Here is a 24,708-nt window from a genome sequence, read left to right on the forward strand (position 1 = left end):
CTTCTATTTAGTCAAAAATGATTATTACTCATAATCCGCTTGGTGAGACTATTTTGTTAATTAATACGTCTAATCGGAAAAAAATATTTCACTTAAAATAATTGTAAATATGATTCTATTAATTTGTCAAATTAAATTTTACTTAAAATAATGAATATTTAAAAATGATTATTTTAATTAGAAAAGTTTTATTACAATATAGTTTTATTACTGCCTCTTTTTATAATCATCAATAATAATTAATATTTTGAACAAATAAAGCTCAGACGTTTGTCTGGGTACTGTATACGTATTTCAATGCAGACTAACTACCTTATTTTTTATGATTAAGGGAGTTTCTTAAAATAGTTTGCTCGCGTAAGATATGCTCATTTTACCGAATACATATGAAATTCGCTAGGAATGCGGTGCATTCAAACAGTTTTGCGAGAAAAAAAAATTATTCACTTTTTAAATCGCACGCTCTCGCCTTTTTTGTTTTTTTTTAGTCAACCGCCGACATATTGTTATCTTATCGTTCAACAAATTTTTTTTTCTACGCTATCGTCAAGGGAATGGGTCTAGGCATTATTGTAATTATTGCGCGCATTGTAATCTCTCATAGTGTGCGTATGCAAATCACATGTTGTACAACATCATTATGTTACATTTTTATGAATCAAACAAATTTTCGACCCCGACAACAGTAAATTTATACAATGATGCAAATTGTTTACTAGACGTCCCACGTATCTCATTCCGGAACCAGATACAATTGTGGAATTGAAAATTTCTGCACTGATAACATTTCAAAAGAATGCAAAAACAAATGTAATATTTCACATTTCTGCGCCAATGTCTCAGCCAATCGCAGCTTTTTGCAGTCTTCCACAAACAAGTGTACGGTTATTTTAGACGATTTAGGCGTGGCAAATCCAAGTTATCCGAGTACCCGAAATTTTTTTCGGGAAATCAATAGAAACCACTTTATTGTCCCATAAGACGCCATTGGCAGTTTTACCTTTGGCGAACTTGGCTAAAACTTACAAAAATAATTATTGAAGTTTTTCACGGTATTTATTTTTTCCTTGAACTTAACGATAATCGATAGTACCAAAATTAAAGCCATGACACATTGGTAGGATTTCGATAAAAAATTACGACGGTTCTCAAGGTTAGTAGCCCAATGCTAAACACAAAATGATCAGCTGCTNACCGCCACCGCCCCCACCGGCAGTGGTCATACGCCGGTAACGCACCGCCAGTGTATCACAACGATTCGGTATCGCATAGCGTCCGGTGAGCAGCGGCACACGACGGCAACAGCAGCAGCGGCACCAGTACCCGACGGAAGCATCCACCGCCACCGCCGCCCGCAAACAGCAGTAGTCGGTGCGTCAGTCAGTCGGCGTACGTCGCGTTTATCGCACTTGTTATCGTCGCCGCGCCGCCGTCGTCACCGTTGAATTCGGACCGAAGGCACGTCGTTCATTTTCGTAATACTACCCCCGAAAACTGTTTCCAAACCGATTGTTGTTTTTTTCAACTGAAATAGTGATTTGCGTCGAGAGATCATTTTGTTTACGTCGTCGGTAGATGTTAAATAAATTTTTGTTCGCAATTCATCTTACTATTTAAAATACTTTACATTGAAGACATTCATTAGCGACATGTCAGTGCCAAAGGATTCGGCCGATGTCGTATCGAGCACCCACAGTTACTTTGGTGAGTAAACGCAATTTTTATGTAAAAACCCTATTTGTATGTTGTTTTCAAATTCAAAATTATCGCTAAAATAATTTTGGAAATTTTGTGTAGTAGCGAATTTATCAATTACTCTTTTTATCGCTCGTGGTAACCTTAATAAAATGTCCATAATTGCGTCCTTTACACGTGACATTATATTTTGTTTTTTAAGCAATTACGTTCAGACGAGACATGATGGCTTAGGTGTGAAAGAAAATTGTTTTTCGCAATTTCATATCATCGTGTAGATAAATCTATTATCAATTGAACTTTGGTGATCAAGTTGATCAAATAAAAAATACAAATCTACAGCTGTTCCAATTTAAAATTTTACATTATAGTTTTCTATGTCAGATCTCCATAATTAGATGCTATTTTTAATTTACCCTCATAACAGTTGTAAATCGGTTCACTATTATTGTTTACCAGTCAATATTTCCCGAATAAAATTACAATAACATTATCTTGAATTCTCATTAATGGGTTCAATGACATGCTGTTTTTAATTTGTTTTGTTCATCACAATACAATCTGAATTTCTTTCTATAGCACAATACCTGTGATTAATTTTGACTTAAACGTATTCGTCTAGATAAAATTAATTCAAACCTGACTATCTTGACAATTAAATCATTACGAATTGAGGAATGTATTAATTCTCTTCTAACTGTTTTGAGTGGCACAAAATGATCATTTATTTTAATATTCTTTTGCGAATTTCATTTTAGTCGAATGGACATCGGTATTACTTGTAAATAATCCTCAAATAAATGAGACACTTATCGAATATTTAATTATAATAATAGCTAAACCGATATAAAAAATCGCTTGCAGTACACTGTTGGCGTATATTAACATTGTAAAGGTTGCGTATTAAATGATTAAGTGTGTCGTTTGAATTTTCCCGTTCATGTCGCCCATAAACACAGTCGCTGCAAGATTCGTGTTCTTAGTTGGCGAATTGAGCACAGTGATTTTTATTGAGTTTTATTGTGAGAAACAATGTCATTAAAGACGTCGGAGTCGTTCGCTGTAATCTTAAATTATTTATTTATACATAAAATGATGCGTACAGAGCAACTATGAGCGGCGGCCATTCGTTCATCAAGTTGAGCTTTGATGTAAAAAATGAATTTTATTATCCGGTTTTAATGTACGCAGATCGTGCGCGTTAAAAAATTGAATTAATACATATTTAAACTGAACTAAACTGTTGACGGACGCCTTGAATAATTTTTGTGTGCATTCTGCAGGTCTTTCTATCTCTTTTTATGTACGTTTTTATGTACCGAGTTTATTACAGTTTGTAACTGACCGAAACCGTTTAGCGGCAAGTCCGCGAGCGAGTGCATACGTTGACACATGAAAAGGTTGACGACGTTAACGAATTTCCGGTGTCCACATACACTAACGGTTTGTAGTAAATGCACCGAAAAGTCATAAAAAGAAAAATAGAATAAAAAACACATAGCTCTTGCAACACGAGTAAGAAAAATCAAACGTTTTCCCAGACGGTTCGTTTAATCTCGTTAATGTGATGCGTGTAATCCTCGTTTGATAAAAAGCTAAAAGTATGAAGCGAGTACCATTTTTTGGCGGTTGGCAACACGTTAATATTATGCAACACTTATCTAAACCGGCGTTCAAAGAGGCCGACTGCAGTTGTATTAATGAAGTAGTAATTAATTATTCTAGTTCTTTTTCTCTGTTCAAAAACTCTCGAAGATAGAAAATATCGAAAAACGTGTCAGGTCAAACAATTTTTACAGAGACAGTCATATCGTTTACGTCGAACGTCTTCGGTAAAAATATATTTCGGAAGTCGAATTCTTTTTCATCTTGTTTGACTTTGGAAAGTGCATTCGATTTACATGTTCTTAGTAATAATATTTTAAAAAAGTTTTTACTATGAAAAAAAATAAAAAACAATGTATACGACTTCCTTTTACTATTTATAGAATATTGTAACTATTTATAATAAACGTTTTCCTTCATAGTTTCATTATGTTTGTACTCTGTTGAAAGAATACAAATTAAAGTATATTAAAAAAAGCCATAGGATTAGATTATATTTTTAGCGAATAAATAATACATCCTTTTTGTACTTTTCTCCTCTTAATCATTGTGATAAATAGTTATTGTAACATTATTTGTACAAAACATTTTTTTGGAAATTTATATTATATAATGAACTGCCGTTAAAAATACAAAGTTTTAAAGAACAATTTTTTTTTCGTTTATTTTATATTTGTTCTTCCCGTCTCGGACGTCATCTAAAATAATGTTCTTTGTTTTGTTGAAATAATAATAATGAGAACGTACAAATTTGTGTTGGTGACGGCGGCGGTGGCGTCTGGAATCTAAAATAAAACGTATATTGGCCGTTGTAACTGTTTTTGTTGTCGCTGTGTGTGTTATTACACGACCGATTACACCCAAAACTGTCAAAAACACAAAAATCTTCACCTATGCAAAAACAAAAGACCAAAAATACATTTATTGGCGTATAAAAAAGAATCGCTTCAGCAACTGCCATTGTTAAAATAATAAACCGACCTCAAAATGAATTGCCTCCGCACAATGTTCAGTAATTCGTTTGGCTTGTCATACGAATTATTATTCGTGTGTTAAAATCAATTTTTATTGTTCACAATCATTGCCGCCTGTCGCGTTGGCGTACTTGATTTTGTTTAGGTCCATAAAAATAGATTTACGGAATTTTTCACTCGGCAAACAATTATTTAATAACACAACTGAAACATGTCAGTAACGTAACATAGAAGAGCTCATTGTTCGACGCCCGTGTTGAGATTCCAAGACATTTTTTCTGTAAATTTATTTCGAATAATTATAAGGTTTGGTAGTGTTTGTTTGCCGTTTCATTTTTGGCTAGTACTTTCGATTCGCATCACTCGATGACGTTTTAATCATATTTTAACGGTTGTGTTTATTTATTAATGTCAGGTTGCCAGATCCCCAGCAGACCGGTGCGCCAAGCCCATACGGTCTCGGTGAGATAAGCCGAGTGTCCGCCGAAACACAATCGATACAATTGTTTTCCATTGTGAATTTACTTTTTTGTTTCGACAGCAAGAAGAAACACAAACCTTTTTAATAAACAGTCAATCTACGCAAAACCGAACCGCAGACATCCGTGAGAAACTCACCCACTAACAGGTTCCTTTTCCCCGCAGGCTGTAAGAGCGCGTAAGGGCGATGAACCGTCTGCGTACCGTTGTTTCCAGAAGGATACCATAATAATACCTCGTTGAACCGGAGACTACAGGGACTTAATAGCCAACACATGCGCTACCGTCGAGAACCGCGATTTATTTTTTTCACAATAATGTTTTTCACGCGTCTAGCACCCAAGACGGAAATAATCTACCGCCCCTGCCGATAGATTTACACTGCTGCAATATCCGCCTGTTGCCACCTTGTTGTGCGTTTAGGAATTGATAGGTCGACAAAATTACCAACATGAAGCGTAAAGGTTCTGCTTTGGTCTTGTTTTGTTTTCGAATGTTTAGTTATTGGCAAGTGCTTGTCGGCTGTACGAAACTTATAAAATAATATGTCAATGTAATTAAAACCAAGAGGTCTATTAAGTATCTGAAAGTGAACGCTCAAATCTATTTCCAGTTACACCTACTGATGATGATGAACTATTTTCTTTGGATACGGTTCAACGTCGCGGAAAAGAAGCGACGGCGGTATCAATCTGGTGCGGTTAAAAGGATTAAAATAGAGTATGTGCGTATCCTTTCAATTTAAACAAACACCGGTAAATCTGCCGCCCTATTATTGCGTTTTATTGGTCGTAAAAGAGACGGGCGGAGGTTGGCGCTGCATATATCGCCGCTTCCACATTGCCACCATAGCTGTTATTATTCACGTCATCGTCACTATCTCGGTACGTCTGAAAAAAGATACAAAATTAAGTAAAAAATTGTTTTTTTTTTGTCGTCTAAAAATTCCGTCCCGGATTTCTGTAATCTGCACTAGTTTCTCCCGGCAGCTGAAACATAATAGTCGGAGGTCGTGGAGAGCACGTCGAGTTTTCAAAATAATTCATTGCCATTACTCGAGATAAGTAACGAGCTGCGATGAGGTGGCGGGTGACAGGGACCGGGTATAATGTAACATGGCGTCCATAACAATAACATAAAAATGCGATAATAATAACTATTATTTTACGGGTGTGCGTGAATGTGTTCTTGACTCTTTTGTAATGTTCACCAGATGTGTCATCTCTGGGCATATTGCCGTCCGTGGTGGTACACGATGTACTGTATAATTGTAACGTACGTGGCCTCCGCGTGTGCAGTTTCTTAGAAACAAAAAAAAAACCTTTGTTCTATATAAAGTTCTAATGCGAATGCATAGCGGCGCGTGGATCCGCCATAAAATGTGTAAACTATATGCGGAGGAGGACAATAAAAAAACTTAAAAGCCGTGACTAAACGCGTATATCTCCAACACTATTTTTATCCAAAGTCCGCTTTCTCTAAAGACAACCTTTTTGAGCTAAAACTTGGGCAGGTTACCCTGACGAGAGATATTCAATGATAGAATTTCGCCTGTTTTTTTTTTTTTTAATTTTTTTACGGTTTTCATCCCTTAGATGACTCTTAGACTTCTTTCAAAATATTTCACGTACTTCAATTACTGAACTATTCGTAGAGAAATTTGTATATTTAAGACGATCTTTAACACTTTTAAAGAAACTACACATAAAAACATAACTGACTTTCAGCAGTATCTGTCTGGTTCACCGGTTTTGTCTTTGGTATAAGACGTGTAAAATTAACCTGATCTTGAATGTATTTAATGATAACTGATTATTGTTAACGACCAAATAAAATTTCTATTAACTTTTTAATATTTCATGTATTGAGAAATTATTGGTGTTAACACTACTAAACAATAGTTTTTTTTTGTTAAATTCCTATCGTATCGGCCGAGTTTCATTATCAATAATTGTTTTGTTCTTTTTCGCTCAATACTAACACTATTATTCACATATATTTTACTGATAAGGATACTTTTGAATTCAGTCGCCTTACGCATCCGCAGTTCTAGTTAATTAAATAAATATCACATTTTTACAATAAATAAAATGTTCTTTTTTTGCCGGAATGAAGTTTTAAAACTTAATATTTTTCTTTTGAGAGCTAATAGAGCGCAATTTTCAAACGTAAATTGTTCAGATTGAGATGTTTAACTGTAATTATATATACATATAGCTACTTTAAGTGAGTTGGTGGGTAACTTATAATTGTTATTCGTAAGCTGTCATTATGTTGCTGTTTTTTTTTATGAAAGTTATAATGCCATTGTAATGTCTACGGTTGCAATTTGCACGATTTTTACTATTGTTTGTAAATTACTCCTATTATCATTGAGACGCAGTGATATTGTTTCGGCAGAGTTTCGCCATAATTTCATTCTTAACCATTTAAAAATTTCGTTTGTGCTTATTTCAAATTATTTTACTTTATCTTTGGCTATTTATGAAAAAAAAGTACATTTTTCAAAATGCCAAAATAATAAAAGACTTAGAATTTCGCATGAGCTCCATTGACACAGGCACTGAGAAAAGGTTAGAGATCATCACGCGGTCGTAACGGATCGTTTGGATTTAGCGGCAAGGGCAATCGGTTGTTATAATCTCTGAATTTACTTCATTATCTCACATATGGTCTATCCAGTTTGTCATTCTGAAAAGACTCATTTCATTAAATACGATACCGACAGTGTTATTTATAGAATTATCTTTTTAATATTAAAAATTAACGTTGTATCTCTTATTGTAATGGAATACAAATTTGACGATGTAGTGATTATTGCGAAAATCCATTTCACTGTTCACTAATTAGCACACAAATTATTAATGTTAACTCATAAAAACAAATCCATAAATAAACCTAATTTTATATTGTGCAATTCTCGACATTATAATAGACTTGTTTTACTAGAATTACCAACTGTTATGTTATAATAATGCCAGAGAAAGTGTCCAACTTGAGTTATTTTTCCTTCTGTTAGTTACTAATTAATTGTATACTATAATTAAATGAAATCTGCTGCTTTCAGTAGTATAGTTTTAGTAATTAAATAATTTAACTATCGACAACGTTTCTGATCTCTTATCACTACGATCAACGATTAATTAAAGTTACCGCATATTGAATATATTAATTTATAAAATTGTGCAATTTTTGTTTAAAAAATAAATAAATGAAAATTATTTATTTATTTAATGATTTTTTAACTATTTATAATTTTAAATAGTTTTTATAATTCTTGTTTTCTTTGATTTTTGTTTGAAACAATTTCTCCTCGATCACAATGAATATATAGTTTTCCCTTTGTGAAATGTTTATTCTTTCGAAGATTAACTTACTCTCCCCTCGATCGACGATTACTTCGTGTCACCGTGTAATTGTATCTGTCTTATCGACTTTGTGTTTACACTCCGCCGTCAGTGGCGAGAGCTTCTGGTTCAATACGATTTAGTGTTTTTATTTCCTTTTTGAAACTGATGTCTGAAACCACACAGCAACGTAGTTGTTCTTTTTGAGAAATGTCGCGGTAGAGTTTTTTTTCCGACGATGATGAATAATGGATCTCGGCATCCTTTTTGTTTCCTTTGGTGCCGCCAAGAAAGTATACAATATATTAACTCCGTATAAATAATAGAAATCGTATACACTTGTCTACTCGAGGGAACATATAGGACATATCGGTTTTTTGTTCGGCATAGTGAGAATTTAGGCGTTGAGAATTGTGGAGGGGAAATGATAGAAGTCTTTTCGGGCAATTGCTGAGTGGTAGGGCGGCGAAGCGTGGGCGACAAAGAGGGTATATTTATTGTACGGGTGTATAATAATAACAGAGAAGTACACAAGCATTTGATCGTTTACCGGATCATTTGTCATTGACAATAAAAGCAAAGAAAACGCGACTTTTGAAGAGCACCGGACAAAAATAAAGTTCCGGAAAACGGCTTGAAACGATCGGACCTGCCGATCGTTTACAACCGAAGTGTGGAATTATGGTGACATTGTCTCATTTTANCGATCGTTTACAACCTAAGTGCGGAATTATGGTGACATTGTCTCATTTTATTTGTAATAAATACCACCTGTGCAATGGTGACTTGACCCATTGAAAGCTTTAGGTCTCAATCTGAGGAAATCGCTGTGTGTTTGTGTTTCATACGATAACAGTTGGTGCAGTGGGAGTTCGTTATCGATTAATTGTTGTTTGATGGAGTTTAACGAACACTCTTGTGGAATCGTCAACTGTTATCACTGACCCTTGTACACGCGTCAACAACCACTTCCAACGGGCAAGATTGACTGATCAGTTTGTCTATTACAAATTTGTGTGAAACTCTATATTCGCATAAATATTGTCACGGTTTTTTTTACATCGTACAACGCTATTTTTTTCGAATAAACTTAAAAATATTTCTTTTATGACTGTTGAAACCAAATGTGTATGCAATATCATGGACCCAACGAGTCGTGCCAAAAGACATGAGAATAGCATCCGTTATTCTTTATGACCGTACAATACATGTCACAGTTGAACAGAATACTGGCGTCTCGGCGTGTATTTTTTTCCGTGGTGTTATTGTTTTTTATAATATGTTCGCAGTAATGGAAATGGAAATCCATCACGTGTCGTCGACGATGGAAGGCCCGGCACATAATTATTAATTTGCGTTCCGGTCCATCCCTGCGGTTGTTGTTCGCGCGATCATTCAACGGGCGCCTGCGAAATTTACGACCGTTGAAACAAACCCACGCCCAGCTACGATGACATTATTACTGTATAAAATATTAGAGATCACACTGTGAGTACCATCGTTACCGTACAATCATTGTGTTGAGTGCCGACATGGCTATTTGTGAAAAATATTGTCGCGAATTTTGCTTATTTCAAGAGGTTTTTTTTTTCTAACGCGTCGTAAATATCCGATGTAACGCGCGCGTAGATCATTTATGATCTTTTATCCGCAAATGCTCGTCCTTGGCATACCGAATTTCCAACGTCTGATTAAATGCATGTCGTAATACGGATTCGCGTACTCTACATTAACTTAGGCGGCCCGTCATGGATTGTCGTGGATTTCTTTTTTTGTCCGTCATCTGTTTGTCTACTGTAAGACTTGGCTCATTTACTTCGCACACTGACAGCCCTCTCATTGTATTGTTTAAACGCCCACGCAGTCCCGTGCGTTATCCAAAAACTATTATATACCCACTCCCCTTTGTTGCTATACTTCTGGTCGTTGTTTAGAATAGCGGTCGTTGAAGAATAGAAGAAAATATTGTGTATTGCAAAAAAGGGCAGCTTTCAACGTGATTAGAAGTATTGTGTGGAATATTTGTGTACAGTAAAAATTAAAGACCTTAGACCGTTTGAACTCTCGATCCTACCCAAAACACTTCATCATATTATCTACCGTAGCTATTACTTAACCGTTCCAAAAAACAATGATTACACTACGAGTTTACTTCAAACATTTTCGGAACTTCTCTTCCTATGGCCGCCATTTAAATTATATATTGTTTTTTCACAAAATCATACGTTGCGTTCACAGTCAATCACTGTCATTAGGTACTCTAGTTCCTCAGATCTTTGCCTAAATTATTTATTACTATAACATCTTCTGTACACTTTTACTTTGCAATCGCAACAAATTGATAGTTTACACGTTAATTTTGAAATGATCGTCATGTAAAAAGTGTTTTGTGGTATTATTATCGTTTTTTACTTTTAAGCGCACGTGGAACCAATTGTTTACTAGTGAATTTAAACAAACGCACGGGCGACGTACTTGTACACTAACGGAACCGTATAAACACAATATATAAGTTTGAAAAATTAAGAATAACAATGTGATGCTGACCTATGGAGTGTGTATAAATATAACAATAGCGACGATCGATTTATACCAGTTCAGTCGATCAAAAACGAAAATCGTAAAACCTTGACTAGCTAAAAAACGTATACACTCCAGTGTGTATTTTACTCTCAATGTGCTCGAAGATCGCCGCTAATCGTACGTTTATCTCGGTGGGCCACACGCATTCTCTTACGCCATTGCTGCTCGCCAGCAATGTAATTTCATTTCTCACCTATAAACACTCTCGTGAAAGATGATTGGAAATTAAGTTTATTTCCTTGCGAGAAATAACCGCTTTTCACACAGGAAGTCGACGAATTGGGCAAAACCGAACACCCGAGAGACACGCTTGTCTAGTCCAGTACGTTTGAGTCATAATTACTGCGTTACAACTCTCTTCGGTCGACATTCGGAAACACTACCTTACCATTATAGAGAAACGCAACGCGAATTACTCGATGCAATTTCAACTATCGGTTATTTAGACAAAATCAACCTTCGATTAGAGATTTGTTTACACAAACGTCTTAGGTCGCCTGTCTTGTGTGTTTCTGGTTCAGTAAATAAATGTATTTGGCAATCCATTGGGGCAGAAATGCCGAATCGATAATACGGTTATTTCGGGTGAACAGTCAACGCGATACACAATTTTGATTCGCAATTGTATTTGTTGTCTTGTTAATGTGATTACCACAGAATGATATAATTAGGCGCTGAGAAACAATGCGAGATTAATTAGTAGTGCTAACAATACGGTTCGGAGTACGAAGTGGCTTATTATCACGTCCATAATAATAAAACTAATAACAACGATGATGATAATTATACATTAGCAGGGCATCGGGGTCTCGATGAATACTAAAACCGCTAGAAAAAAACTGACGGAATTACGCGACGCCGAGGACAAAACAAACAAAAAATACTTACAAATTAAAAGGTGTGAGGGTCACATGTTTTTCTTTTATATGCAACTAAATGCCAATAAAAAAAAAACAATGATTGAGATAATCTGGTGGTGTTGTTTCAGCATATGTATTATGTTAAACGTTTATCTCCATTCAATTGGTGTTTTGTTAAAATGTTATCTGCAGTTGGCTCTTTCGGTTCCGTCGATAACCTCAATGAAAAAATGTACCGTTATAATAAAAATCATAATAATATATGTGAATGTGCCTATACACCAATACCGTGGCTCTATGTTACATATGTATATAAATAATAAGCGCTTTTATCGCATTTGTCCGTGTAACGTGTATTACCTAAGTACGTACTTTTTTTTTCATTTCGCATATATTCGTTTTTCATTCATTTAAAATTGTAATAATAGTCTCTGATCGTTATAATGCAAAATGCGCAACCTTTCATTCTACAAAGACTTGCATTCAACGACGTGCACGATCCATTGAAATCCAAATTTTTTAAGCTGTAAGGTTCTGTCAATGACTCGAAATTGACATTGCTGCAAATTGAAAAAACAATTTGATTGTGTAAACTCTGAAACGTTTTTCTAATAGTTTTATATTTTCGCAGTGTAATGTCATCAAAACGCAAGTCGCCGCCATCCAAATTGCTTGAGAGTACAAATCCCGAAACGAATAAGACGGAGCAGCTGCATTATCCCGAGAACCATTGCGACGATATGGAGACTGTAACAGACAGAAATTGTGGCAGCCCAGTCGTGGCCAGCAGTCCACCTTCTGTAGCACAGCCGATCGGTCACAGCAGTGGTACTTCTTCGCCGCCCTCGTCAGACTGCAGCGACACCAGCAACAACGGTCGGTACGCCATCAATTCTTCATCGCCTCGGTCACAATCCAACAAACGGCAACGCACCGAAAGCCCTTGCGGCAACTCTGCGGTAGACGGTAAATCACCATACTCGTACGGCGGCCGACAGCAAGCAGGTTCTGCCGGGTCGTCGCCACCCCATCAACCACAGCAGCAATTACCCCAGTCACATCTAGCGTCATTCCTGTCGCTTAACCATAACGCGTTCTACGAGACAGCGGCTGCAGCAGCCGTTGCATACGAACGAGCATTTTTGGCCGCTGGACAACACGGGCCCCCTCCATTCCATTTGCTTGATGGTAGCCAGACAGCAGCCGGTGGTGCCGGATCACCATATTTCGATATCGAGCAACGGCTTCGAAAAGGTGACGAATCCGTAGCCGAAAAATTGGCTGCGGCGCATTTGATGCATCTCAACAACAACACATTCATGCACAACCAAAACAACAACAATAATAACAACGTTATGTCGTTGGCTGGACCTGCCGCCAAAAGGACTATGGACGATGTACTGAAAAAACTCTCTTCCAAAATGCATATTCGAGACGAACAACAAAGTCCAAATTCTCCATCCAAGACCAACAACCACAGGTATTTTTTTAAATAAAAATATTTTTGTTTTGATTTTTTTTTCTTTTAGTTGTAGAATGATACGACAGTTGTTGTAGATAAGCAACACTCGTGACTTATAAGTTATAATTGTACATTGTTTTGACAAGTGTCGTTGCAAGTGTATTGAAAGTATTTTATACTTTCGGCGTATTCGATAAATCGTAGAAACTCTAATATCAACAATGCGCTTATGAGACTTGCCATTGTTGTCAGCGCAGTACTATTCAAATGAGCTACTTCACTTATGTCCAAAAAATCTTCACAACAGCCCAAGTACATCAGAATTCTACTATGGTTAGAATAAACGTGACTATTATATTGTTTACTCGTTGAAAATTTTCACAAACTTTTAATCGGTTAATACTGTTAGTCATTGCATTTGTTAGATGGTTGACTATCCAACGAATAGTCTATCTCGAACTCCCATAACTCGTAGTATACACACACATTTATTGTTTGCATATTATAAAAGTAATTTAATTTAAAAATAACTCGAGTGACATTAACTACTTAGGTATTTTGTTATATCTTATTGCGAGACTTAAGTTTTTTTACGTTAAATAGAGCTTTCTATTATTGGTTGAAATTTTAATCAACAATTCAGTTCAACGAGGGCATCGCTCAAAGTTCACATGAACTTTAAACCGATTGTACTTGAAGGTTAAGAATAGACGAGATGATAGTTATTTTTTATACACATCGTTTCATTGAGATAAATTTTGTCTGTACATTGTTGTAACAAGTCGTGTTCTCGCGAAGAAATTCCTCGAGATCGGCCCTGTTGTGCCCACGAAAAAATTCAACTGCCTTACAAATTGATACAAATTTTCGAGCGCGTAATAAATTTCAACGGTTTACGCTTCGGCGTGATCTGTCCGTATCGTAAATTAATGTTGTAATTACTACGGACCGACGTAGAAAGGGGTAGGAGAGGTGTGGGAGAAAAAAGCTAATGGACGGGTTGATTATAATTAAAACCGCGGCCCGGAGGATACAGCAGCAAAACGGTGGCCCAGAGCCAAAAAAACCGTTGGGACGGTGATCATAATAATAATCACAATAAAAGCAACGGTCGTGCTGTGTGTTGTTTTTTATTGACCACAAGTCACAACACGAGTAGCTGCTACGGACGGGATTTTCTCGGCTCATTCTCTGCCACCCCACCCACGCGGTCACGGTAAGAATCTGTTTTTTCGTTACGTTAGTACAGTCATATCGTCTGTTTATTGTTCGATATTTTTAGACAAAAGTCCCCACGATTCAAACAAACTGTGCTGGTAGGTGCTATTCGAGAGACTCACGCGCGTTAAATCATCTTCATCGATACTTTCGTTTGTTTGCTGCACTCGAGCGAATCGACCGAATTTGCATAGTCGCCGACATGTGTCCGATTTACCTTAAGCTCTGCACAATCATAACGAAATGCGGTTATTTCTAACACAGAAACGAATATTTTGTAGGAAAATACAATAATAGCATTGTTATTGTTATTTCGAACAACAATTACTACAATTATTCTGTTTGCTGCTCTGAAAACCGTATAATGGACAAGGACTGTGTGCGATTACATTGTAGTCTGTATTTGAATACGTTTTGTACTTTCGTCCAACGGCACTTCGATAAGAGTCGGGATTTTTAATGGCTTATTTATTTTCACTTAATGATGCCTGTAGTAATTATTCACTCGGCTTTAGAACTGTGCAGTGGTTTTGTAGTGCTCGGAGTCGTCTGGTCGTAATCTGCGTTGTGTGATAAGCTCAGGTATTATTATTATTATTATTGTTGAATTAATATTCTTGTTATTTGATTATGTACGAGCGTACCGTTTTTTGCCGATGACCGCAATGACTCTGTGTGGTGAGCAGCAAAGGCGAATTATTAATCAAATAATAATAATACAAACAAGTCGGTTAATTATTTTTTCACTTTTTATATATCTCTCGCCGTTATCGGCCACTCGTTGCTATTATTATATGAATATTTTTACGGGCTCGTAACAATGAAAACATTAGACCTCTACGATGCGTATAGTAATGATTTCGAGCATTTGCAGATCTCGTTGATTGCCAATTAGTTCAACTACAACTTTGTACTTGTAGACTTTTGACTGTGTTTATTCGATGGATTTTAACGTACAGACACTCCATCCGCCACCTTCGCCCGCCGGATTATTTCATTGCATTAATATTATTATTATTATTACTATCATAGACATATTAGTTGTGTCGGTTTCTTGCACGATCCGAGCATCCAAACAAGGTCATAATAATACTTAATAATAATATAATTCGAAAGATAAGTTAATACAGAATATTAAAACCGGCGTGTATTGCAACAATAGCCGCACCATCGACGTGCTCAGCCGATATTCCCACTAAATCACACACACCAGACTTACACACAATTGCCGCATAATTATTGTTATTATATCGACAACTGAACGTGTTGCCGTCGTGGAACAACTCTAGTGAGTTATAAATTAAAACCGAACGAGCGCTGCACATCATATTTTACAATAATAATAAAACAAAAATTGTTAAATCGTGTTATTATCGAGCGAGCCATTATAATGATCTGTACATGTGAACGTGTGTGCAAGCGACGGCTACAGACCATTTATCTCTTTTATGCATCCCAACTGAGCAATGCCGTTTTTCGGATCGCCCAATATGTTTTCGCGACCGGTTCGCGTGAAAGTTGACTGAATTTTTTCCCAACTGATTGATCGTTTTTCGCCTTGTCTTATAAACACTCGTTTTTTTATAAACATAATATTCTCTTTGGTCGTCTTTAATAAATCACTTTACGCTATAAAAATAAAAGGTATTTTTCCAAGTACAAGTCGTCAAATAAACATGTCATCACTATTGTGCGACGACGGGACACATGTGCTTGCGGATAGCACGTTATTGTTGTTTCATTTTACAATTTTTTTTAATGAATACGAGACCAACGCAACATTTCGGTATTATAAAAGTTATTGTTTTCAACACATATAGAACGTTTTTTATCGCGTCGTTCGAAACTTACATTATAAAATGTAGCGGTTGTCGTCTATTTTATTTTTATCTCCGTAAACGCGTTACATGCAAAGTAGACCGTAATGCTCGTCGGAAATACGTCCGCGGGGACCTGGTCGCTTCTCCTTTTGTTTTTATCATTCTGTTTTTTAACCGTTCCTTTATTCGTATAAAGTTTACAATGTACGATACGGCGGCGGCGTCCGGCGACATAACGACATTGTACACATACGACATCATAAAAAGCGTTGACGGTAAAACTCTCTATGGGACTCTCGGACTGAAGGCATCGTCTCTCCCGCGCCACGAACATAACATATACGGTGTACGGTGCCCGTAAAAAAAATGCCGAACAAGAGACAAATTTCCAGCAAACAAAACACCGTGTGGGGAGAAAGTGTACAGGACACAGTGGGCAAAAGTGCGGGTCGCGGCCCGGGCGGTAGCGAGCGAAACCGATGCGATATCGTTATACAGAGGAGTTCTACCGCTGGCAGCATCAAAAAGGGTAATTGCATATGTACGGTCGGCGGTAGTCGCCGCTTACTTCCCCAAGGGTCTTGTGAATAAATAATAAAACACTATACAAACACATACGCGGGGTCCACGTCGTCTTATGGTCGATACGTGGACGTGCAGAGGGATTAACCTAGTAAATATATACGAGTACTCCCTTTATTTCGGGTTTACTTTAACTATATAAATCGCTATTGATTGTTTTTGTAGATAATTCTCTATTGATATTGACTTACTGTTTATTACCGTATTGTTGGGATGTTTTTCAAGTACTGTTTGTTCAATGTATTCCGTTTTTCTTGCAGTAAATCCGATCCCGACCACGGAGAAGACGTCGCCGGTCAGCCCGGACTGGATCTCCTGCAGCATCTACAAGGTGACACTTCTACCATCGTGGAAAAGGAACGAAAACTGTCTGAAATGATTCTGCAGTTGCAACTGTTCAGAGAGCAGCTCCTCACGCAACAGGATCATCCGAACAAGGTAAACACAAAGCTTTTTTATTAAGGTTCTTTTAACAAATGTAAATATCGTATGAAAGTGCATACTGTTTACACGGATAAACAATATTGTAGACGTATTTATGTGTTAATGTCGATTTGCAAGTAACAATAGAAATAATATAAAATTAAAACATATTTATGGCTATTGAATGGTTAGCACAATAAAAATATACCTATCAGTGCGACGGCGGATGTCACGCGATTGTCTTATGTTTATACTGTCTAGTATGCAATAATTATCTTTATTAGTCAATTATAATTTTTATCATAACAATAGTCATACGATACACCGTGTAAACGGTCCTCCTCATCATCGTTTTGTTGTTCAGTGAAGTCGACCCGACAATGTTCACACAATAACTACCGACGTTGTTTTTCTGTGATAATACGTTAAGCTATAATGTTTTTTTTTCTTCAATTTTTTCAGATGAATATATTCATATTAAAAAGTTCCTATAAATAGTTATATATCAACGATGCTTGCTTAGTGACACGGTATTTTCATAGCTACAGATAAATACTCTTAAAAAAAAAAAAAAATCGTTTTATGGTTCGTTAACTTCGCAGTTTATTATTTTTGTGCGAATATTGAAAACAGTTATCGAAGAATAGAAAGCCAACGCGGCATTAATTCCATGCAATTTGTGAATTCTCAGTCTCGATGATATATTAAAAAAAGCACTTCAAAAAGACCGTTCTGTCTGCAAAATGGACCCTCCGTCGTCTGGAAATAACATGATAATATTTTTATTATGACTTTTTTTTTTTTAAGCGCGTAATTCTATATATTTCTGTGCGTTTTGATAATACTGTTTTGTACGTTTCATTAGTGACAGTGAGCGGCTAAGGTGTATAACATCGTTCCGTTACCTAGCGGTCGTCCTTTTATTATGAACTCGGGTTTTTCTCGGACTTAAACTAACTGCTTTTCAAAAGACTTCTATTCTCCCCTCTATCGACCACGTTCTCTTTACAGATCTTGTCTGTCGGACATTAATTCCTTAACGTTATCATTCCATTATTTTAGAGACCACCAAGGAGAAAAAAGTACGCATTGCCCCCTCGTGAATAACCAGAAAAAAAAAGGCCAAATGTTTGTGCTTTTGTCGTCGTTATTCATACATTTTTATACATTTTCTTCTTGCTTATATTCACAAATTTAATTAATTTACGTTATTGTGACACAAATGGTGCTCGTCTTAAATTCATTTCTGCATCAGTTGTATTCAACAACCGTACCGCTGAGTATTATTAAAAAAAAAAAGTATACAATTAGGGGTGATATTCTGACCTGGCATCTTGTTCACCGTGGAAAATTTGATTTATGTGTATGACCGATGGCCTCCTATGACAACGGCGTATTATGTGTTTGTGTTGTCCTCGTCACGCCGATTCGCCTTCAGGAGGGTTAGCTTTTCGCAACTCTATCCCTCCGGTTCGTCCAAAGTGGTCGGCACATTAATTATGCATAAATGCATGTTTGATGTTTTGGGTTATTGCAGGATTGACATAAATAAGCTCCCCCCCGGGGATGTTTGATGCGTTTACACTGTGCGCATATATGTGTATTAGTGGAATTATTGGATCCGAAGAGTATGCGGGGGCGGGGTGGGATGTTATAAATTGTTTAATACATCCATAGAGTGTGCATTATAATGAATCGGTATTTAATTGTTTCGCGTTCGCGGCTCGAGTGCGTTAAACGCTATAACATGTCCTGTAACTCTTTGCTATAGTCTCACGACTGAAAAAAATGCAAACTGATTAAAACATTGCAGCGGACTACTTTTATTAGTTTCATAAACCGATTTTTTTTCGCCTATGACAAATTAGATAGTTTTTGAACAAATTGTTAACTTAAAAATAAATTTAAATACCTAATCAATTTCCACTTGCTAGGTCACAACCTTTATTGCCATTAATATGTAAATGTGTTATACATTACAATTATTAACAATAGGGACTAATCTTTTCGATAGTAAATTTCAATTAAACGAAGCACAATATTTGCTAATCATAAATTTTTTATCGCTCAATATTGCTCGCGGAAAAAGAACTTTGGTCTGATCCCAAATTAAAAGTATGGTCGGTCGATGATGTATAATATTATCCGGAGTTGCTATGTATTTCAAGAGGATTGCATTGCCGCCGCCGCTTTCTGCGACTCTTGTGTCAGCATCTTGTCGTATTAAAGCGTATTTTATCGTAAAATAAATTTGTTAATAATACACCTCAACGTCGCCATTACAATCCGTTTATTTGGCCCAGTTGCATATCGTATTAAAATGATTTTTATTACTATTATTACGACGGACGACGAGTTCGTGAGAGTTTACACTTTAAATTAGATCAGTAATGCCGCCTTATGTACGCCTGCCCGGAGGCTTGCCAAAGTCATCGCCGGAAGAGACCATCGAGTTCCTGTTTGAGCGGTCCGCAGTCATTAGACGTTCATAAGACGGTCTCATACGCGCCCAGTACTCGTATATATTTATATTTTGCGATTAGCTTAAGGGCGACCAACTAAAGAATTTCTTAATTATTTTTTGTGAACGCGTTAACTCATTTTAAACGATTAATTTAGTCATAAAATATTTCCCCGTGCTATGTAAAATTAAAAAACCTCCACAAATACGGCACAATATTGAATTTAATGGTATAAAAGTTTTGATTTTTAAACTCATTACTCGTATAAAAAAAAATAATTGAATGTAATTAAAGTGATTATTATGACAACGTACTCTACAAAATCAACAAAAGTATAATTACAGTGTCCCGTTGATTATCTTTTTTGTCAAAGGATATTTTTTCCTTAGTCCAAATAAAAAAAAATCGATTTTCACCGTCAACTTCATAGCAACGTAATATTCATAGTTTCTTTTAGATATTTGTATCCAGTCAGTCTCGACTTACAACCCTTTCAAGTATAACACGCGACTAGTACCAAAGCGAGACATGACATTCGCCCGAGTGATAATTTTCAATTATTGTATCCGACTAGAATAAAATGGCCGCTATTGTAAGCAATGCGCGACTCCCCAGCTCGCCGCAAACGAATAATGGAAGAATAATAAAATACGGAAAAAAAAAGGAGAAATCATTTATCATAATACCGTGTTTGTTCCGAGGTTTATTATTTATTATTCCGGCAGGTTTATTCCTTTGTTTATTTAATAATACACACACACAGCGCATAATGTATATTTTAAAGCTTAAGAAATACATATAATATTACACAGCGACTTTATTATTATATATATTTTTTTGTTGACCACGACCTACTTGTCTATTATAATAACGACGATGATGATAATAATAATACAAACGACGTCGCCATTATGGGCACACACAATGCCGGTATTGTCTCATTGCCGGACTGTCGTGGCTCGGCTTTGTAAGCGACTCACGCTCAGTGCTTCTTGTACGGCAATGCTGACGTTGCCGTACGATAAGTAGACAGTTGGAGATATCTTTTGTCAGGTGACGTTACGTCATTTTTTACTCAACATATTTCACCGCCAGACGTTCTTGCACTCGGTCAGTGTTTGCGCCTGAACAGTTTCGCCAATATCGATTTTTACCGTTCGGTTGCTGACCCAATGTTTGTTTCCGGCGTACAATCATTACATACCGCCGACCGTTTTCGATACCCGTGTGGAATTCACCCGCAAATTAAGCGCCCGTTGATTATTTTCCGTTTTTCCGAATCTGGTTGACTTGGCATGACAAGATATAGGTCACACTATCGTCGTCCACTGTTGTTTTACACTGTCGAATGTTTAACGCTATTGACATTCACAATAGTGCGTTTTCAAATACCGCCATGTGCGCTCGCAGACATCTGGAAACAGTCTCCGGCCTATTATTTTCTCAGTCGTCGCGAATACTACACCACGTTATCCGCGTCTCCGGCATTTGTTTTAACCGAACAATGTGCGCTTGTTTGTTGCTGTCGTTAAATCTCATGCCGGCAGAAAAATAATGTATATTCCGATGATTAATACATAGGCACCCCTCTATTAACGTTCGGGGTGAATGGTTTTTTTCTCATGCTCGCCGTCACGGACTAGGTGCGCACCTTGTGGTGCACGTTATACTCGCCAGCACTGGCTCTTTGTACGTTTGACCTTGGATCCAACAGTAACACATGCGTTTTTCATTGATAGACCGAAGCAACAAAAAGAAATGACAATACATTTGTCACAAGTGTGTGACGACGTTAGCTCATACGAGCGACATCTCGGAACAAAAAATTTTACTGGAATATCTATGAAACTTTAGGGTTTACAACAAACGTAAAAGTCGACAGATTATTGCTCTCCGCAGTCGTGTTATGTGCGAGCTCAAAAACGAGTAAACCGACTGCTTGTAGGCGTGTGCTGTGTTGTTTACGGGTGGGAACAATGGGTAACGTTTTTTTTATTATTGCTGTTGTATCATTACTGCATCAGGTGATGAACACAATAGTACGCACGGCAAACAAGAGTATCGCCATTGTTCGCACCTGTGTGAGTGTGCATGAAAATGTATTGTTACTGGGCCGTAACCAATAGCAGCCCTTCCCTGAAACCGCCAATCGTATAAGCCCTCCCTCCGGCGTATTTTCCGGTCTCTTTGTTTTTTCCCATTGGCTTTCCTCGATCCGCAGTACTCTGTACAACAACAAAACAGTAAAAATGGTAAATTATTCCTTTGAAGTGAGAATATCATTTTTTTTTTTTTAATGAAAATATAAACAAATTATCCGTCGAACAATATTAGTTTTCTTTCTGTTCGGGAAAAATTAATTATTTTTAGTTCTAACGATAATGGAAGATTTTTCTTTGCTTTCGATACTTTTATTATTATTCGACATTGTAAAATTNTTTTTAGTTCTAACTATAATGGAAGATTTTTCTTTGCATTCAATACTTTTATTATTATTCGACATTGTAAAACTTTCGGCGATTAAAAGTAAATATTTTTCACCGATTACGACGATTGTTTTTGTAGAGAATTTTATTGAACAAAACTGAAGTATCGTAGAAATAAACTATGTAATTAATGGAAGACTCTGTAGACTCGTTTGCTTTTGCTATTTGCATACACCCTAGGAAATAACACACTCAGCAGCAGTACAGTGGATTATCTCTTTCTCTTGTAGCATTCATTCACTTTCCGGTTAATTTAATATTCTCTTTATTGACAACTCGGTTATTTTTGCTTTCCGTCTGCTCGATCAGATGACANTATTTTTGCTTTCCGTCCGCTCGATCAGATGACATTTAAATAACGCGTTTGACAAACGACTGTACAATTGTGATTTAATAATAAAGATGAAAAACAATGCAATTATCAACGTCTGTTTTAAAGATTTTAATCTCGACTGCGCACACACCTCTCTTAATACTTTTAATCTATTTACAACAAATACCAATAGGTATTAAATTTCAACGAGCACAAATTGTAGTCGTGTGAATATTTAATGAGAACTTAATGGATGTTTGTTCGTATAATACGGAATACTGCTCGTTTTATGAGCATATGTAATATAGTTTACTGTATTACTTAAACAATTAAGGCACGACAAAATATTTTCTAGCATACAAGTTATTCCGAAAACCTTTCATACATCCGATAATCATTTCGGCGAGTGAAATAAATGAAAATACGGTCTGTCTAATGAGCTTTTTACTATAATTATAGCTAATCGTGTAGTTGATACAAAGTAAAACTCGCGAGATACCAGTTTTTCATTAATTGATTTTCGCTGCAATAACATTTTAGCGGTCAGCATGAACTTGTATTATTTTATTTTGAATTACAATATACTGATTACTGACTTATTGTTTCGATTAATCGTTATTATTACACTCCCCCCGCCTTCCGTCGCGGCAGTTAATCATTCAATATTTGCACTATGGCGCTCGGCTATGTAAAAAACATCTAACGTACTTGCCCGTTTTAATTGACTCCGAAGTCCGCGCGAATTACAAACATCCTTAGCGAGAGTGCCTATTAACCTTTAGAGCATTATACTTTTTCTCGAACAAAACAGCTGTTGTGTGATATCTAAACGATTTTCAAATTTCTATTACATGTTGTTATCGTCTCGATTATTAATCGAAAACGATTATTTCTAGTCTGGTTGCCCGTGTAGGTATGCAACAGTGTCTTTTTTTTCATTCATCACAATACACTCGAAATACTATTATTAATATTTCTCATAATCATTCAGTGTTTGCAATCCCGACGTCATTCGTTTCTATACGAACCCCTAAGACAAAATTGTCTCAAAAATAGTGTTTTTATGACCCTTAAAAAAATGTTTACGCCAGAAATTCGAAACATAAATTTGTTGCAACTCAATTGCCAACAGCAATATTTTTCCTAGACGATTTGAATTTGAACACGATATTTTATCTCGACAAAATAGCTGTAATTGTATTCATATTTTTTGATGTGAAAAAACAATAACCAATACGATTTTTGTTTACAAGTGCGTAAAGTCCTATTATTGTAAGAGGAAATATTTTTTCCCTTCGAAGATTATTATTCGGTGATGTTTCATCGGGTTGATATTTTCTTAATCAATTCATTATTTGCCGTTGTCATTTAACGCATTATACCCAAACACGTTGTGTACGTCATTCTCTTCCGGTGCTTTCCACGTGTGCTGTTTAATAATTAATTTTCTCGTTGACTTCGGTTGTCGTACATCGCGTTGCACAGTGTTTCATTTTAATATCGTTGTGTAGCTGACGGTGACGGCAACAACATTGTGGCCTAAGGAAGAGAAGAAGACGGGTGCGAGATGTCAATCGATGGCCCGTTTTATTATTACAATTATAATTATACGTCGTGTGCTCCTCCCTTTTGCTACACAGTGGCGATCAACGTGTCTTTTTTCGTATCCCACGTCCGATTCGTAACAACTCGCCCGGCCAACACAGTTCGGTTTCACCGGTCGCATACCGATGACAGCGATGGCTGCCACTGCCGCCGTACTGTCAACGCACAACATTGGCACACAATAATAAGATTGTTTTGTGTTTTTTTGTCCGTCCGAAACTTCACGTCACTGTGTTGTACAACACCTGTTAATATGTTTTCGCGTTATCAAAAGTATCAAATTTTATTCAAAGTAAATAAATCAAAAACAACTCGATGCGCTTAAGAATTATTCGAGTGTTTAGTTATTTTTCAAACATTATTGACGAGCGAAATTTCCTGCCAAAACTAATACGTTTAAATGTGCACGCTAATCATGTATATTCATTGCTGTGCGTGATACGTTTGTTTAGCTCATACTTTGGAGAATTTTCGACAGTCGAGGGATACCCAAAACCGTGTCAAGCGTCGTTTTTTCATTTGTGCACGACAAAACCCACTCGGCTCTTTGAATTTTACGGTTGGCAAATGTAATTTGAATCTGCAGGGTCGTTGTTTTCTTTAACCGTGAAAAACACTTCATGACCTACTACACACCCTCAGTGACCGCTATAAATCACGAGGCTTGGCGGAGCAGCTAGTGTTCTGTTTTTTTTTTGACATTTTTCCCTCGGCGTACTATGACAATGTGTTCGCAATATGTCCCCGACCTGATCCGACACCAGTAACCTTACGCGATTCTTAGCCGTTTTCG

General features: G+C 36.6%; 1 protein-coding gene across 2 annotated transcripts in view; it reads left to right on the forward strand.

Moving 5' to 3' along the window:
• The window catches only part of LOC126908856 (probable serine/threonine-protein kinase DDB_G0272254), a 61,525-nt gene extending 44,436 nt beyond the window's left edge, over positions 1-17,089 (forward strand). Inside the window, exons 1-3 of one of the 2 annotated variants that reach the window (XM_050691172.1) lie at positions 1,258-1,704; positions 12,176-13,024; positions 16,887-17,089. In XM_050691172.1, the coding sequence (XP_050547129.1) occupies positions 12,180-13,024; positions 16,887-17,088 (1,047 nt within the window). In that variant the 5' untranslated portion in view covers positions 1,258-1,704; positions 12,176-12,179 and the 3' untranslated portion in view covers position 17,089. Of the gene's footprint in view, positions 1-1,257; positions 1,705-12,175; positions 13,025-16,886 lie in introns of those variants that run through there. The other variant, XM_050691171.1, reaches the window with a different exon arrangement.
• The last annotated feature ends 7,619 nt before the right edge of the window (positions 17,090-24,708 follow it).

This window comes from Daktulosphaira vitifoliae, unplaced genomic scaffold (genome assembly GCF_025091365.1).
Source record: "Daktulosphaira vitifoliae isolate Bord-2020 unplaced genomic scaffold, ASM2509136v1 Scaffold_21, whole genome shotgun sequence".
In the NCBI taxonomy this organism is placed as follows: Eukaryota; Metazoa; Arthropoda; class Insecta; order Hemiptera; family Phylloxeridae; genus Daktulosphaira; species Daktulosphaira vitifoliae.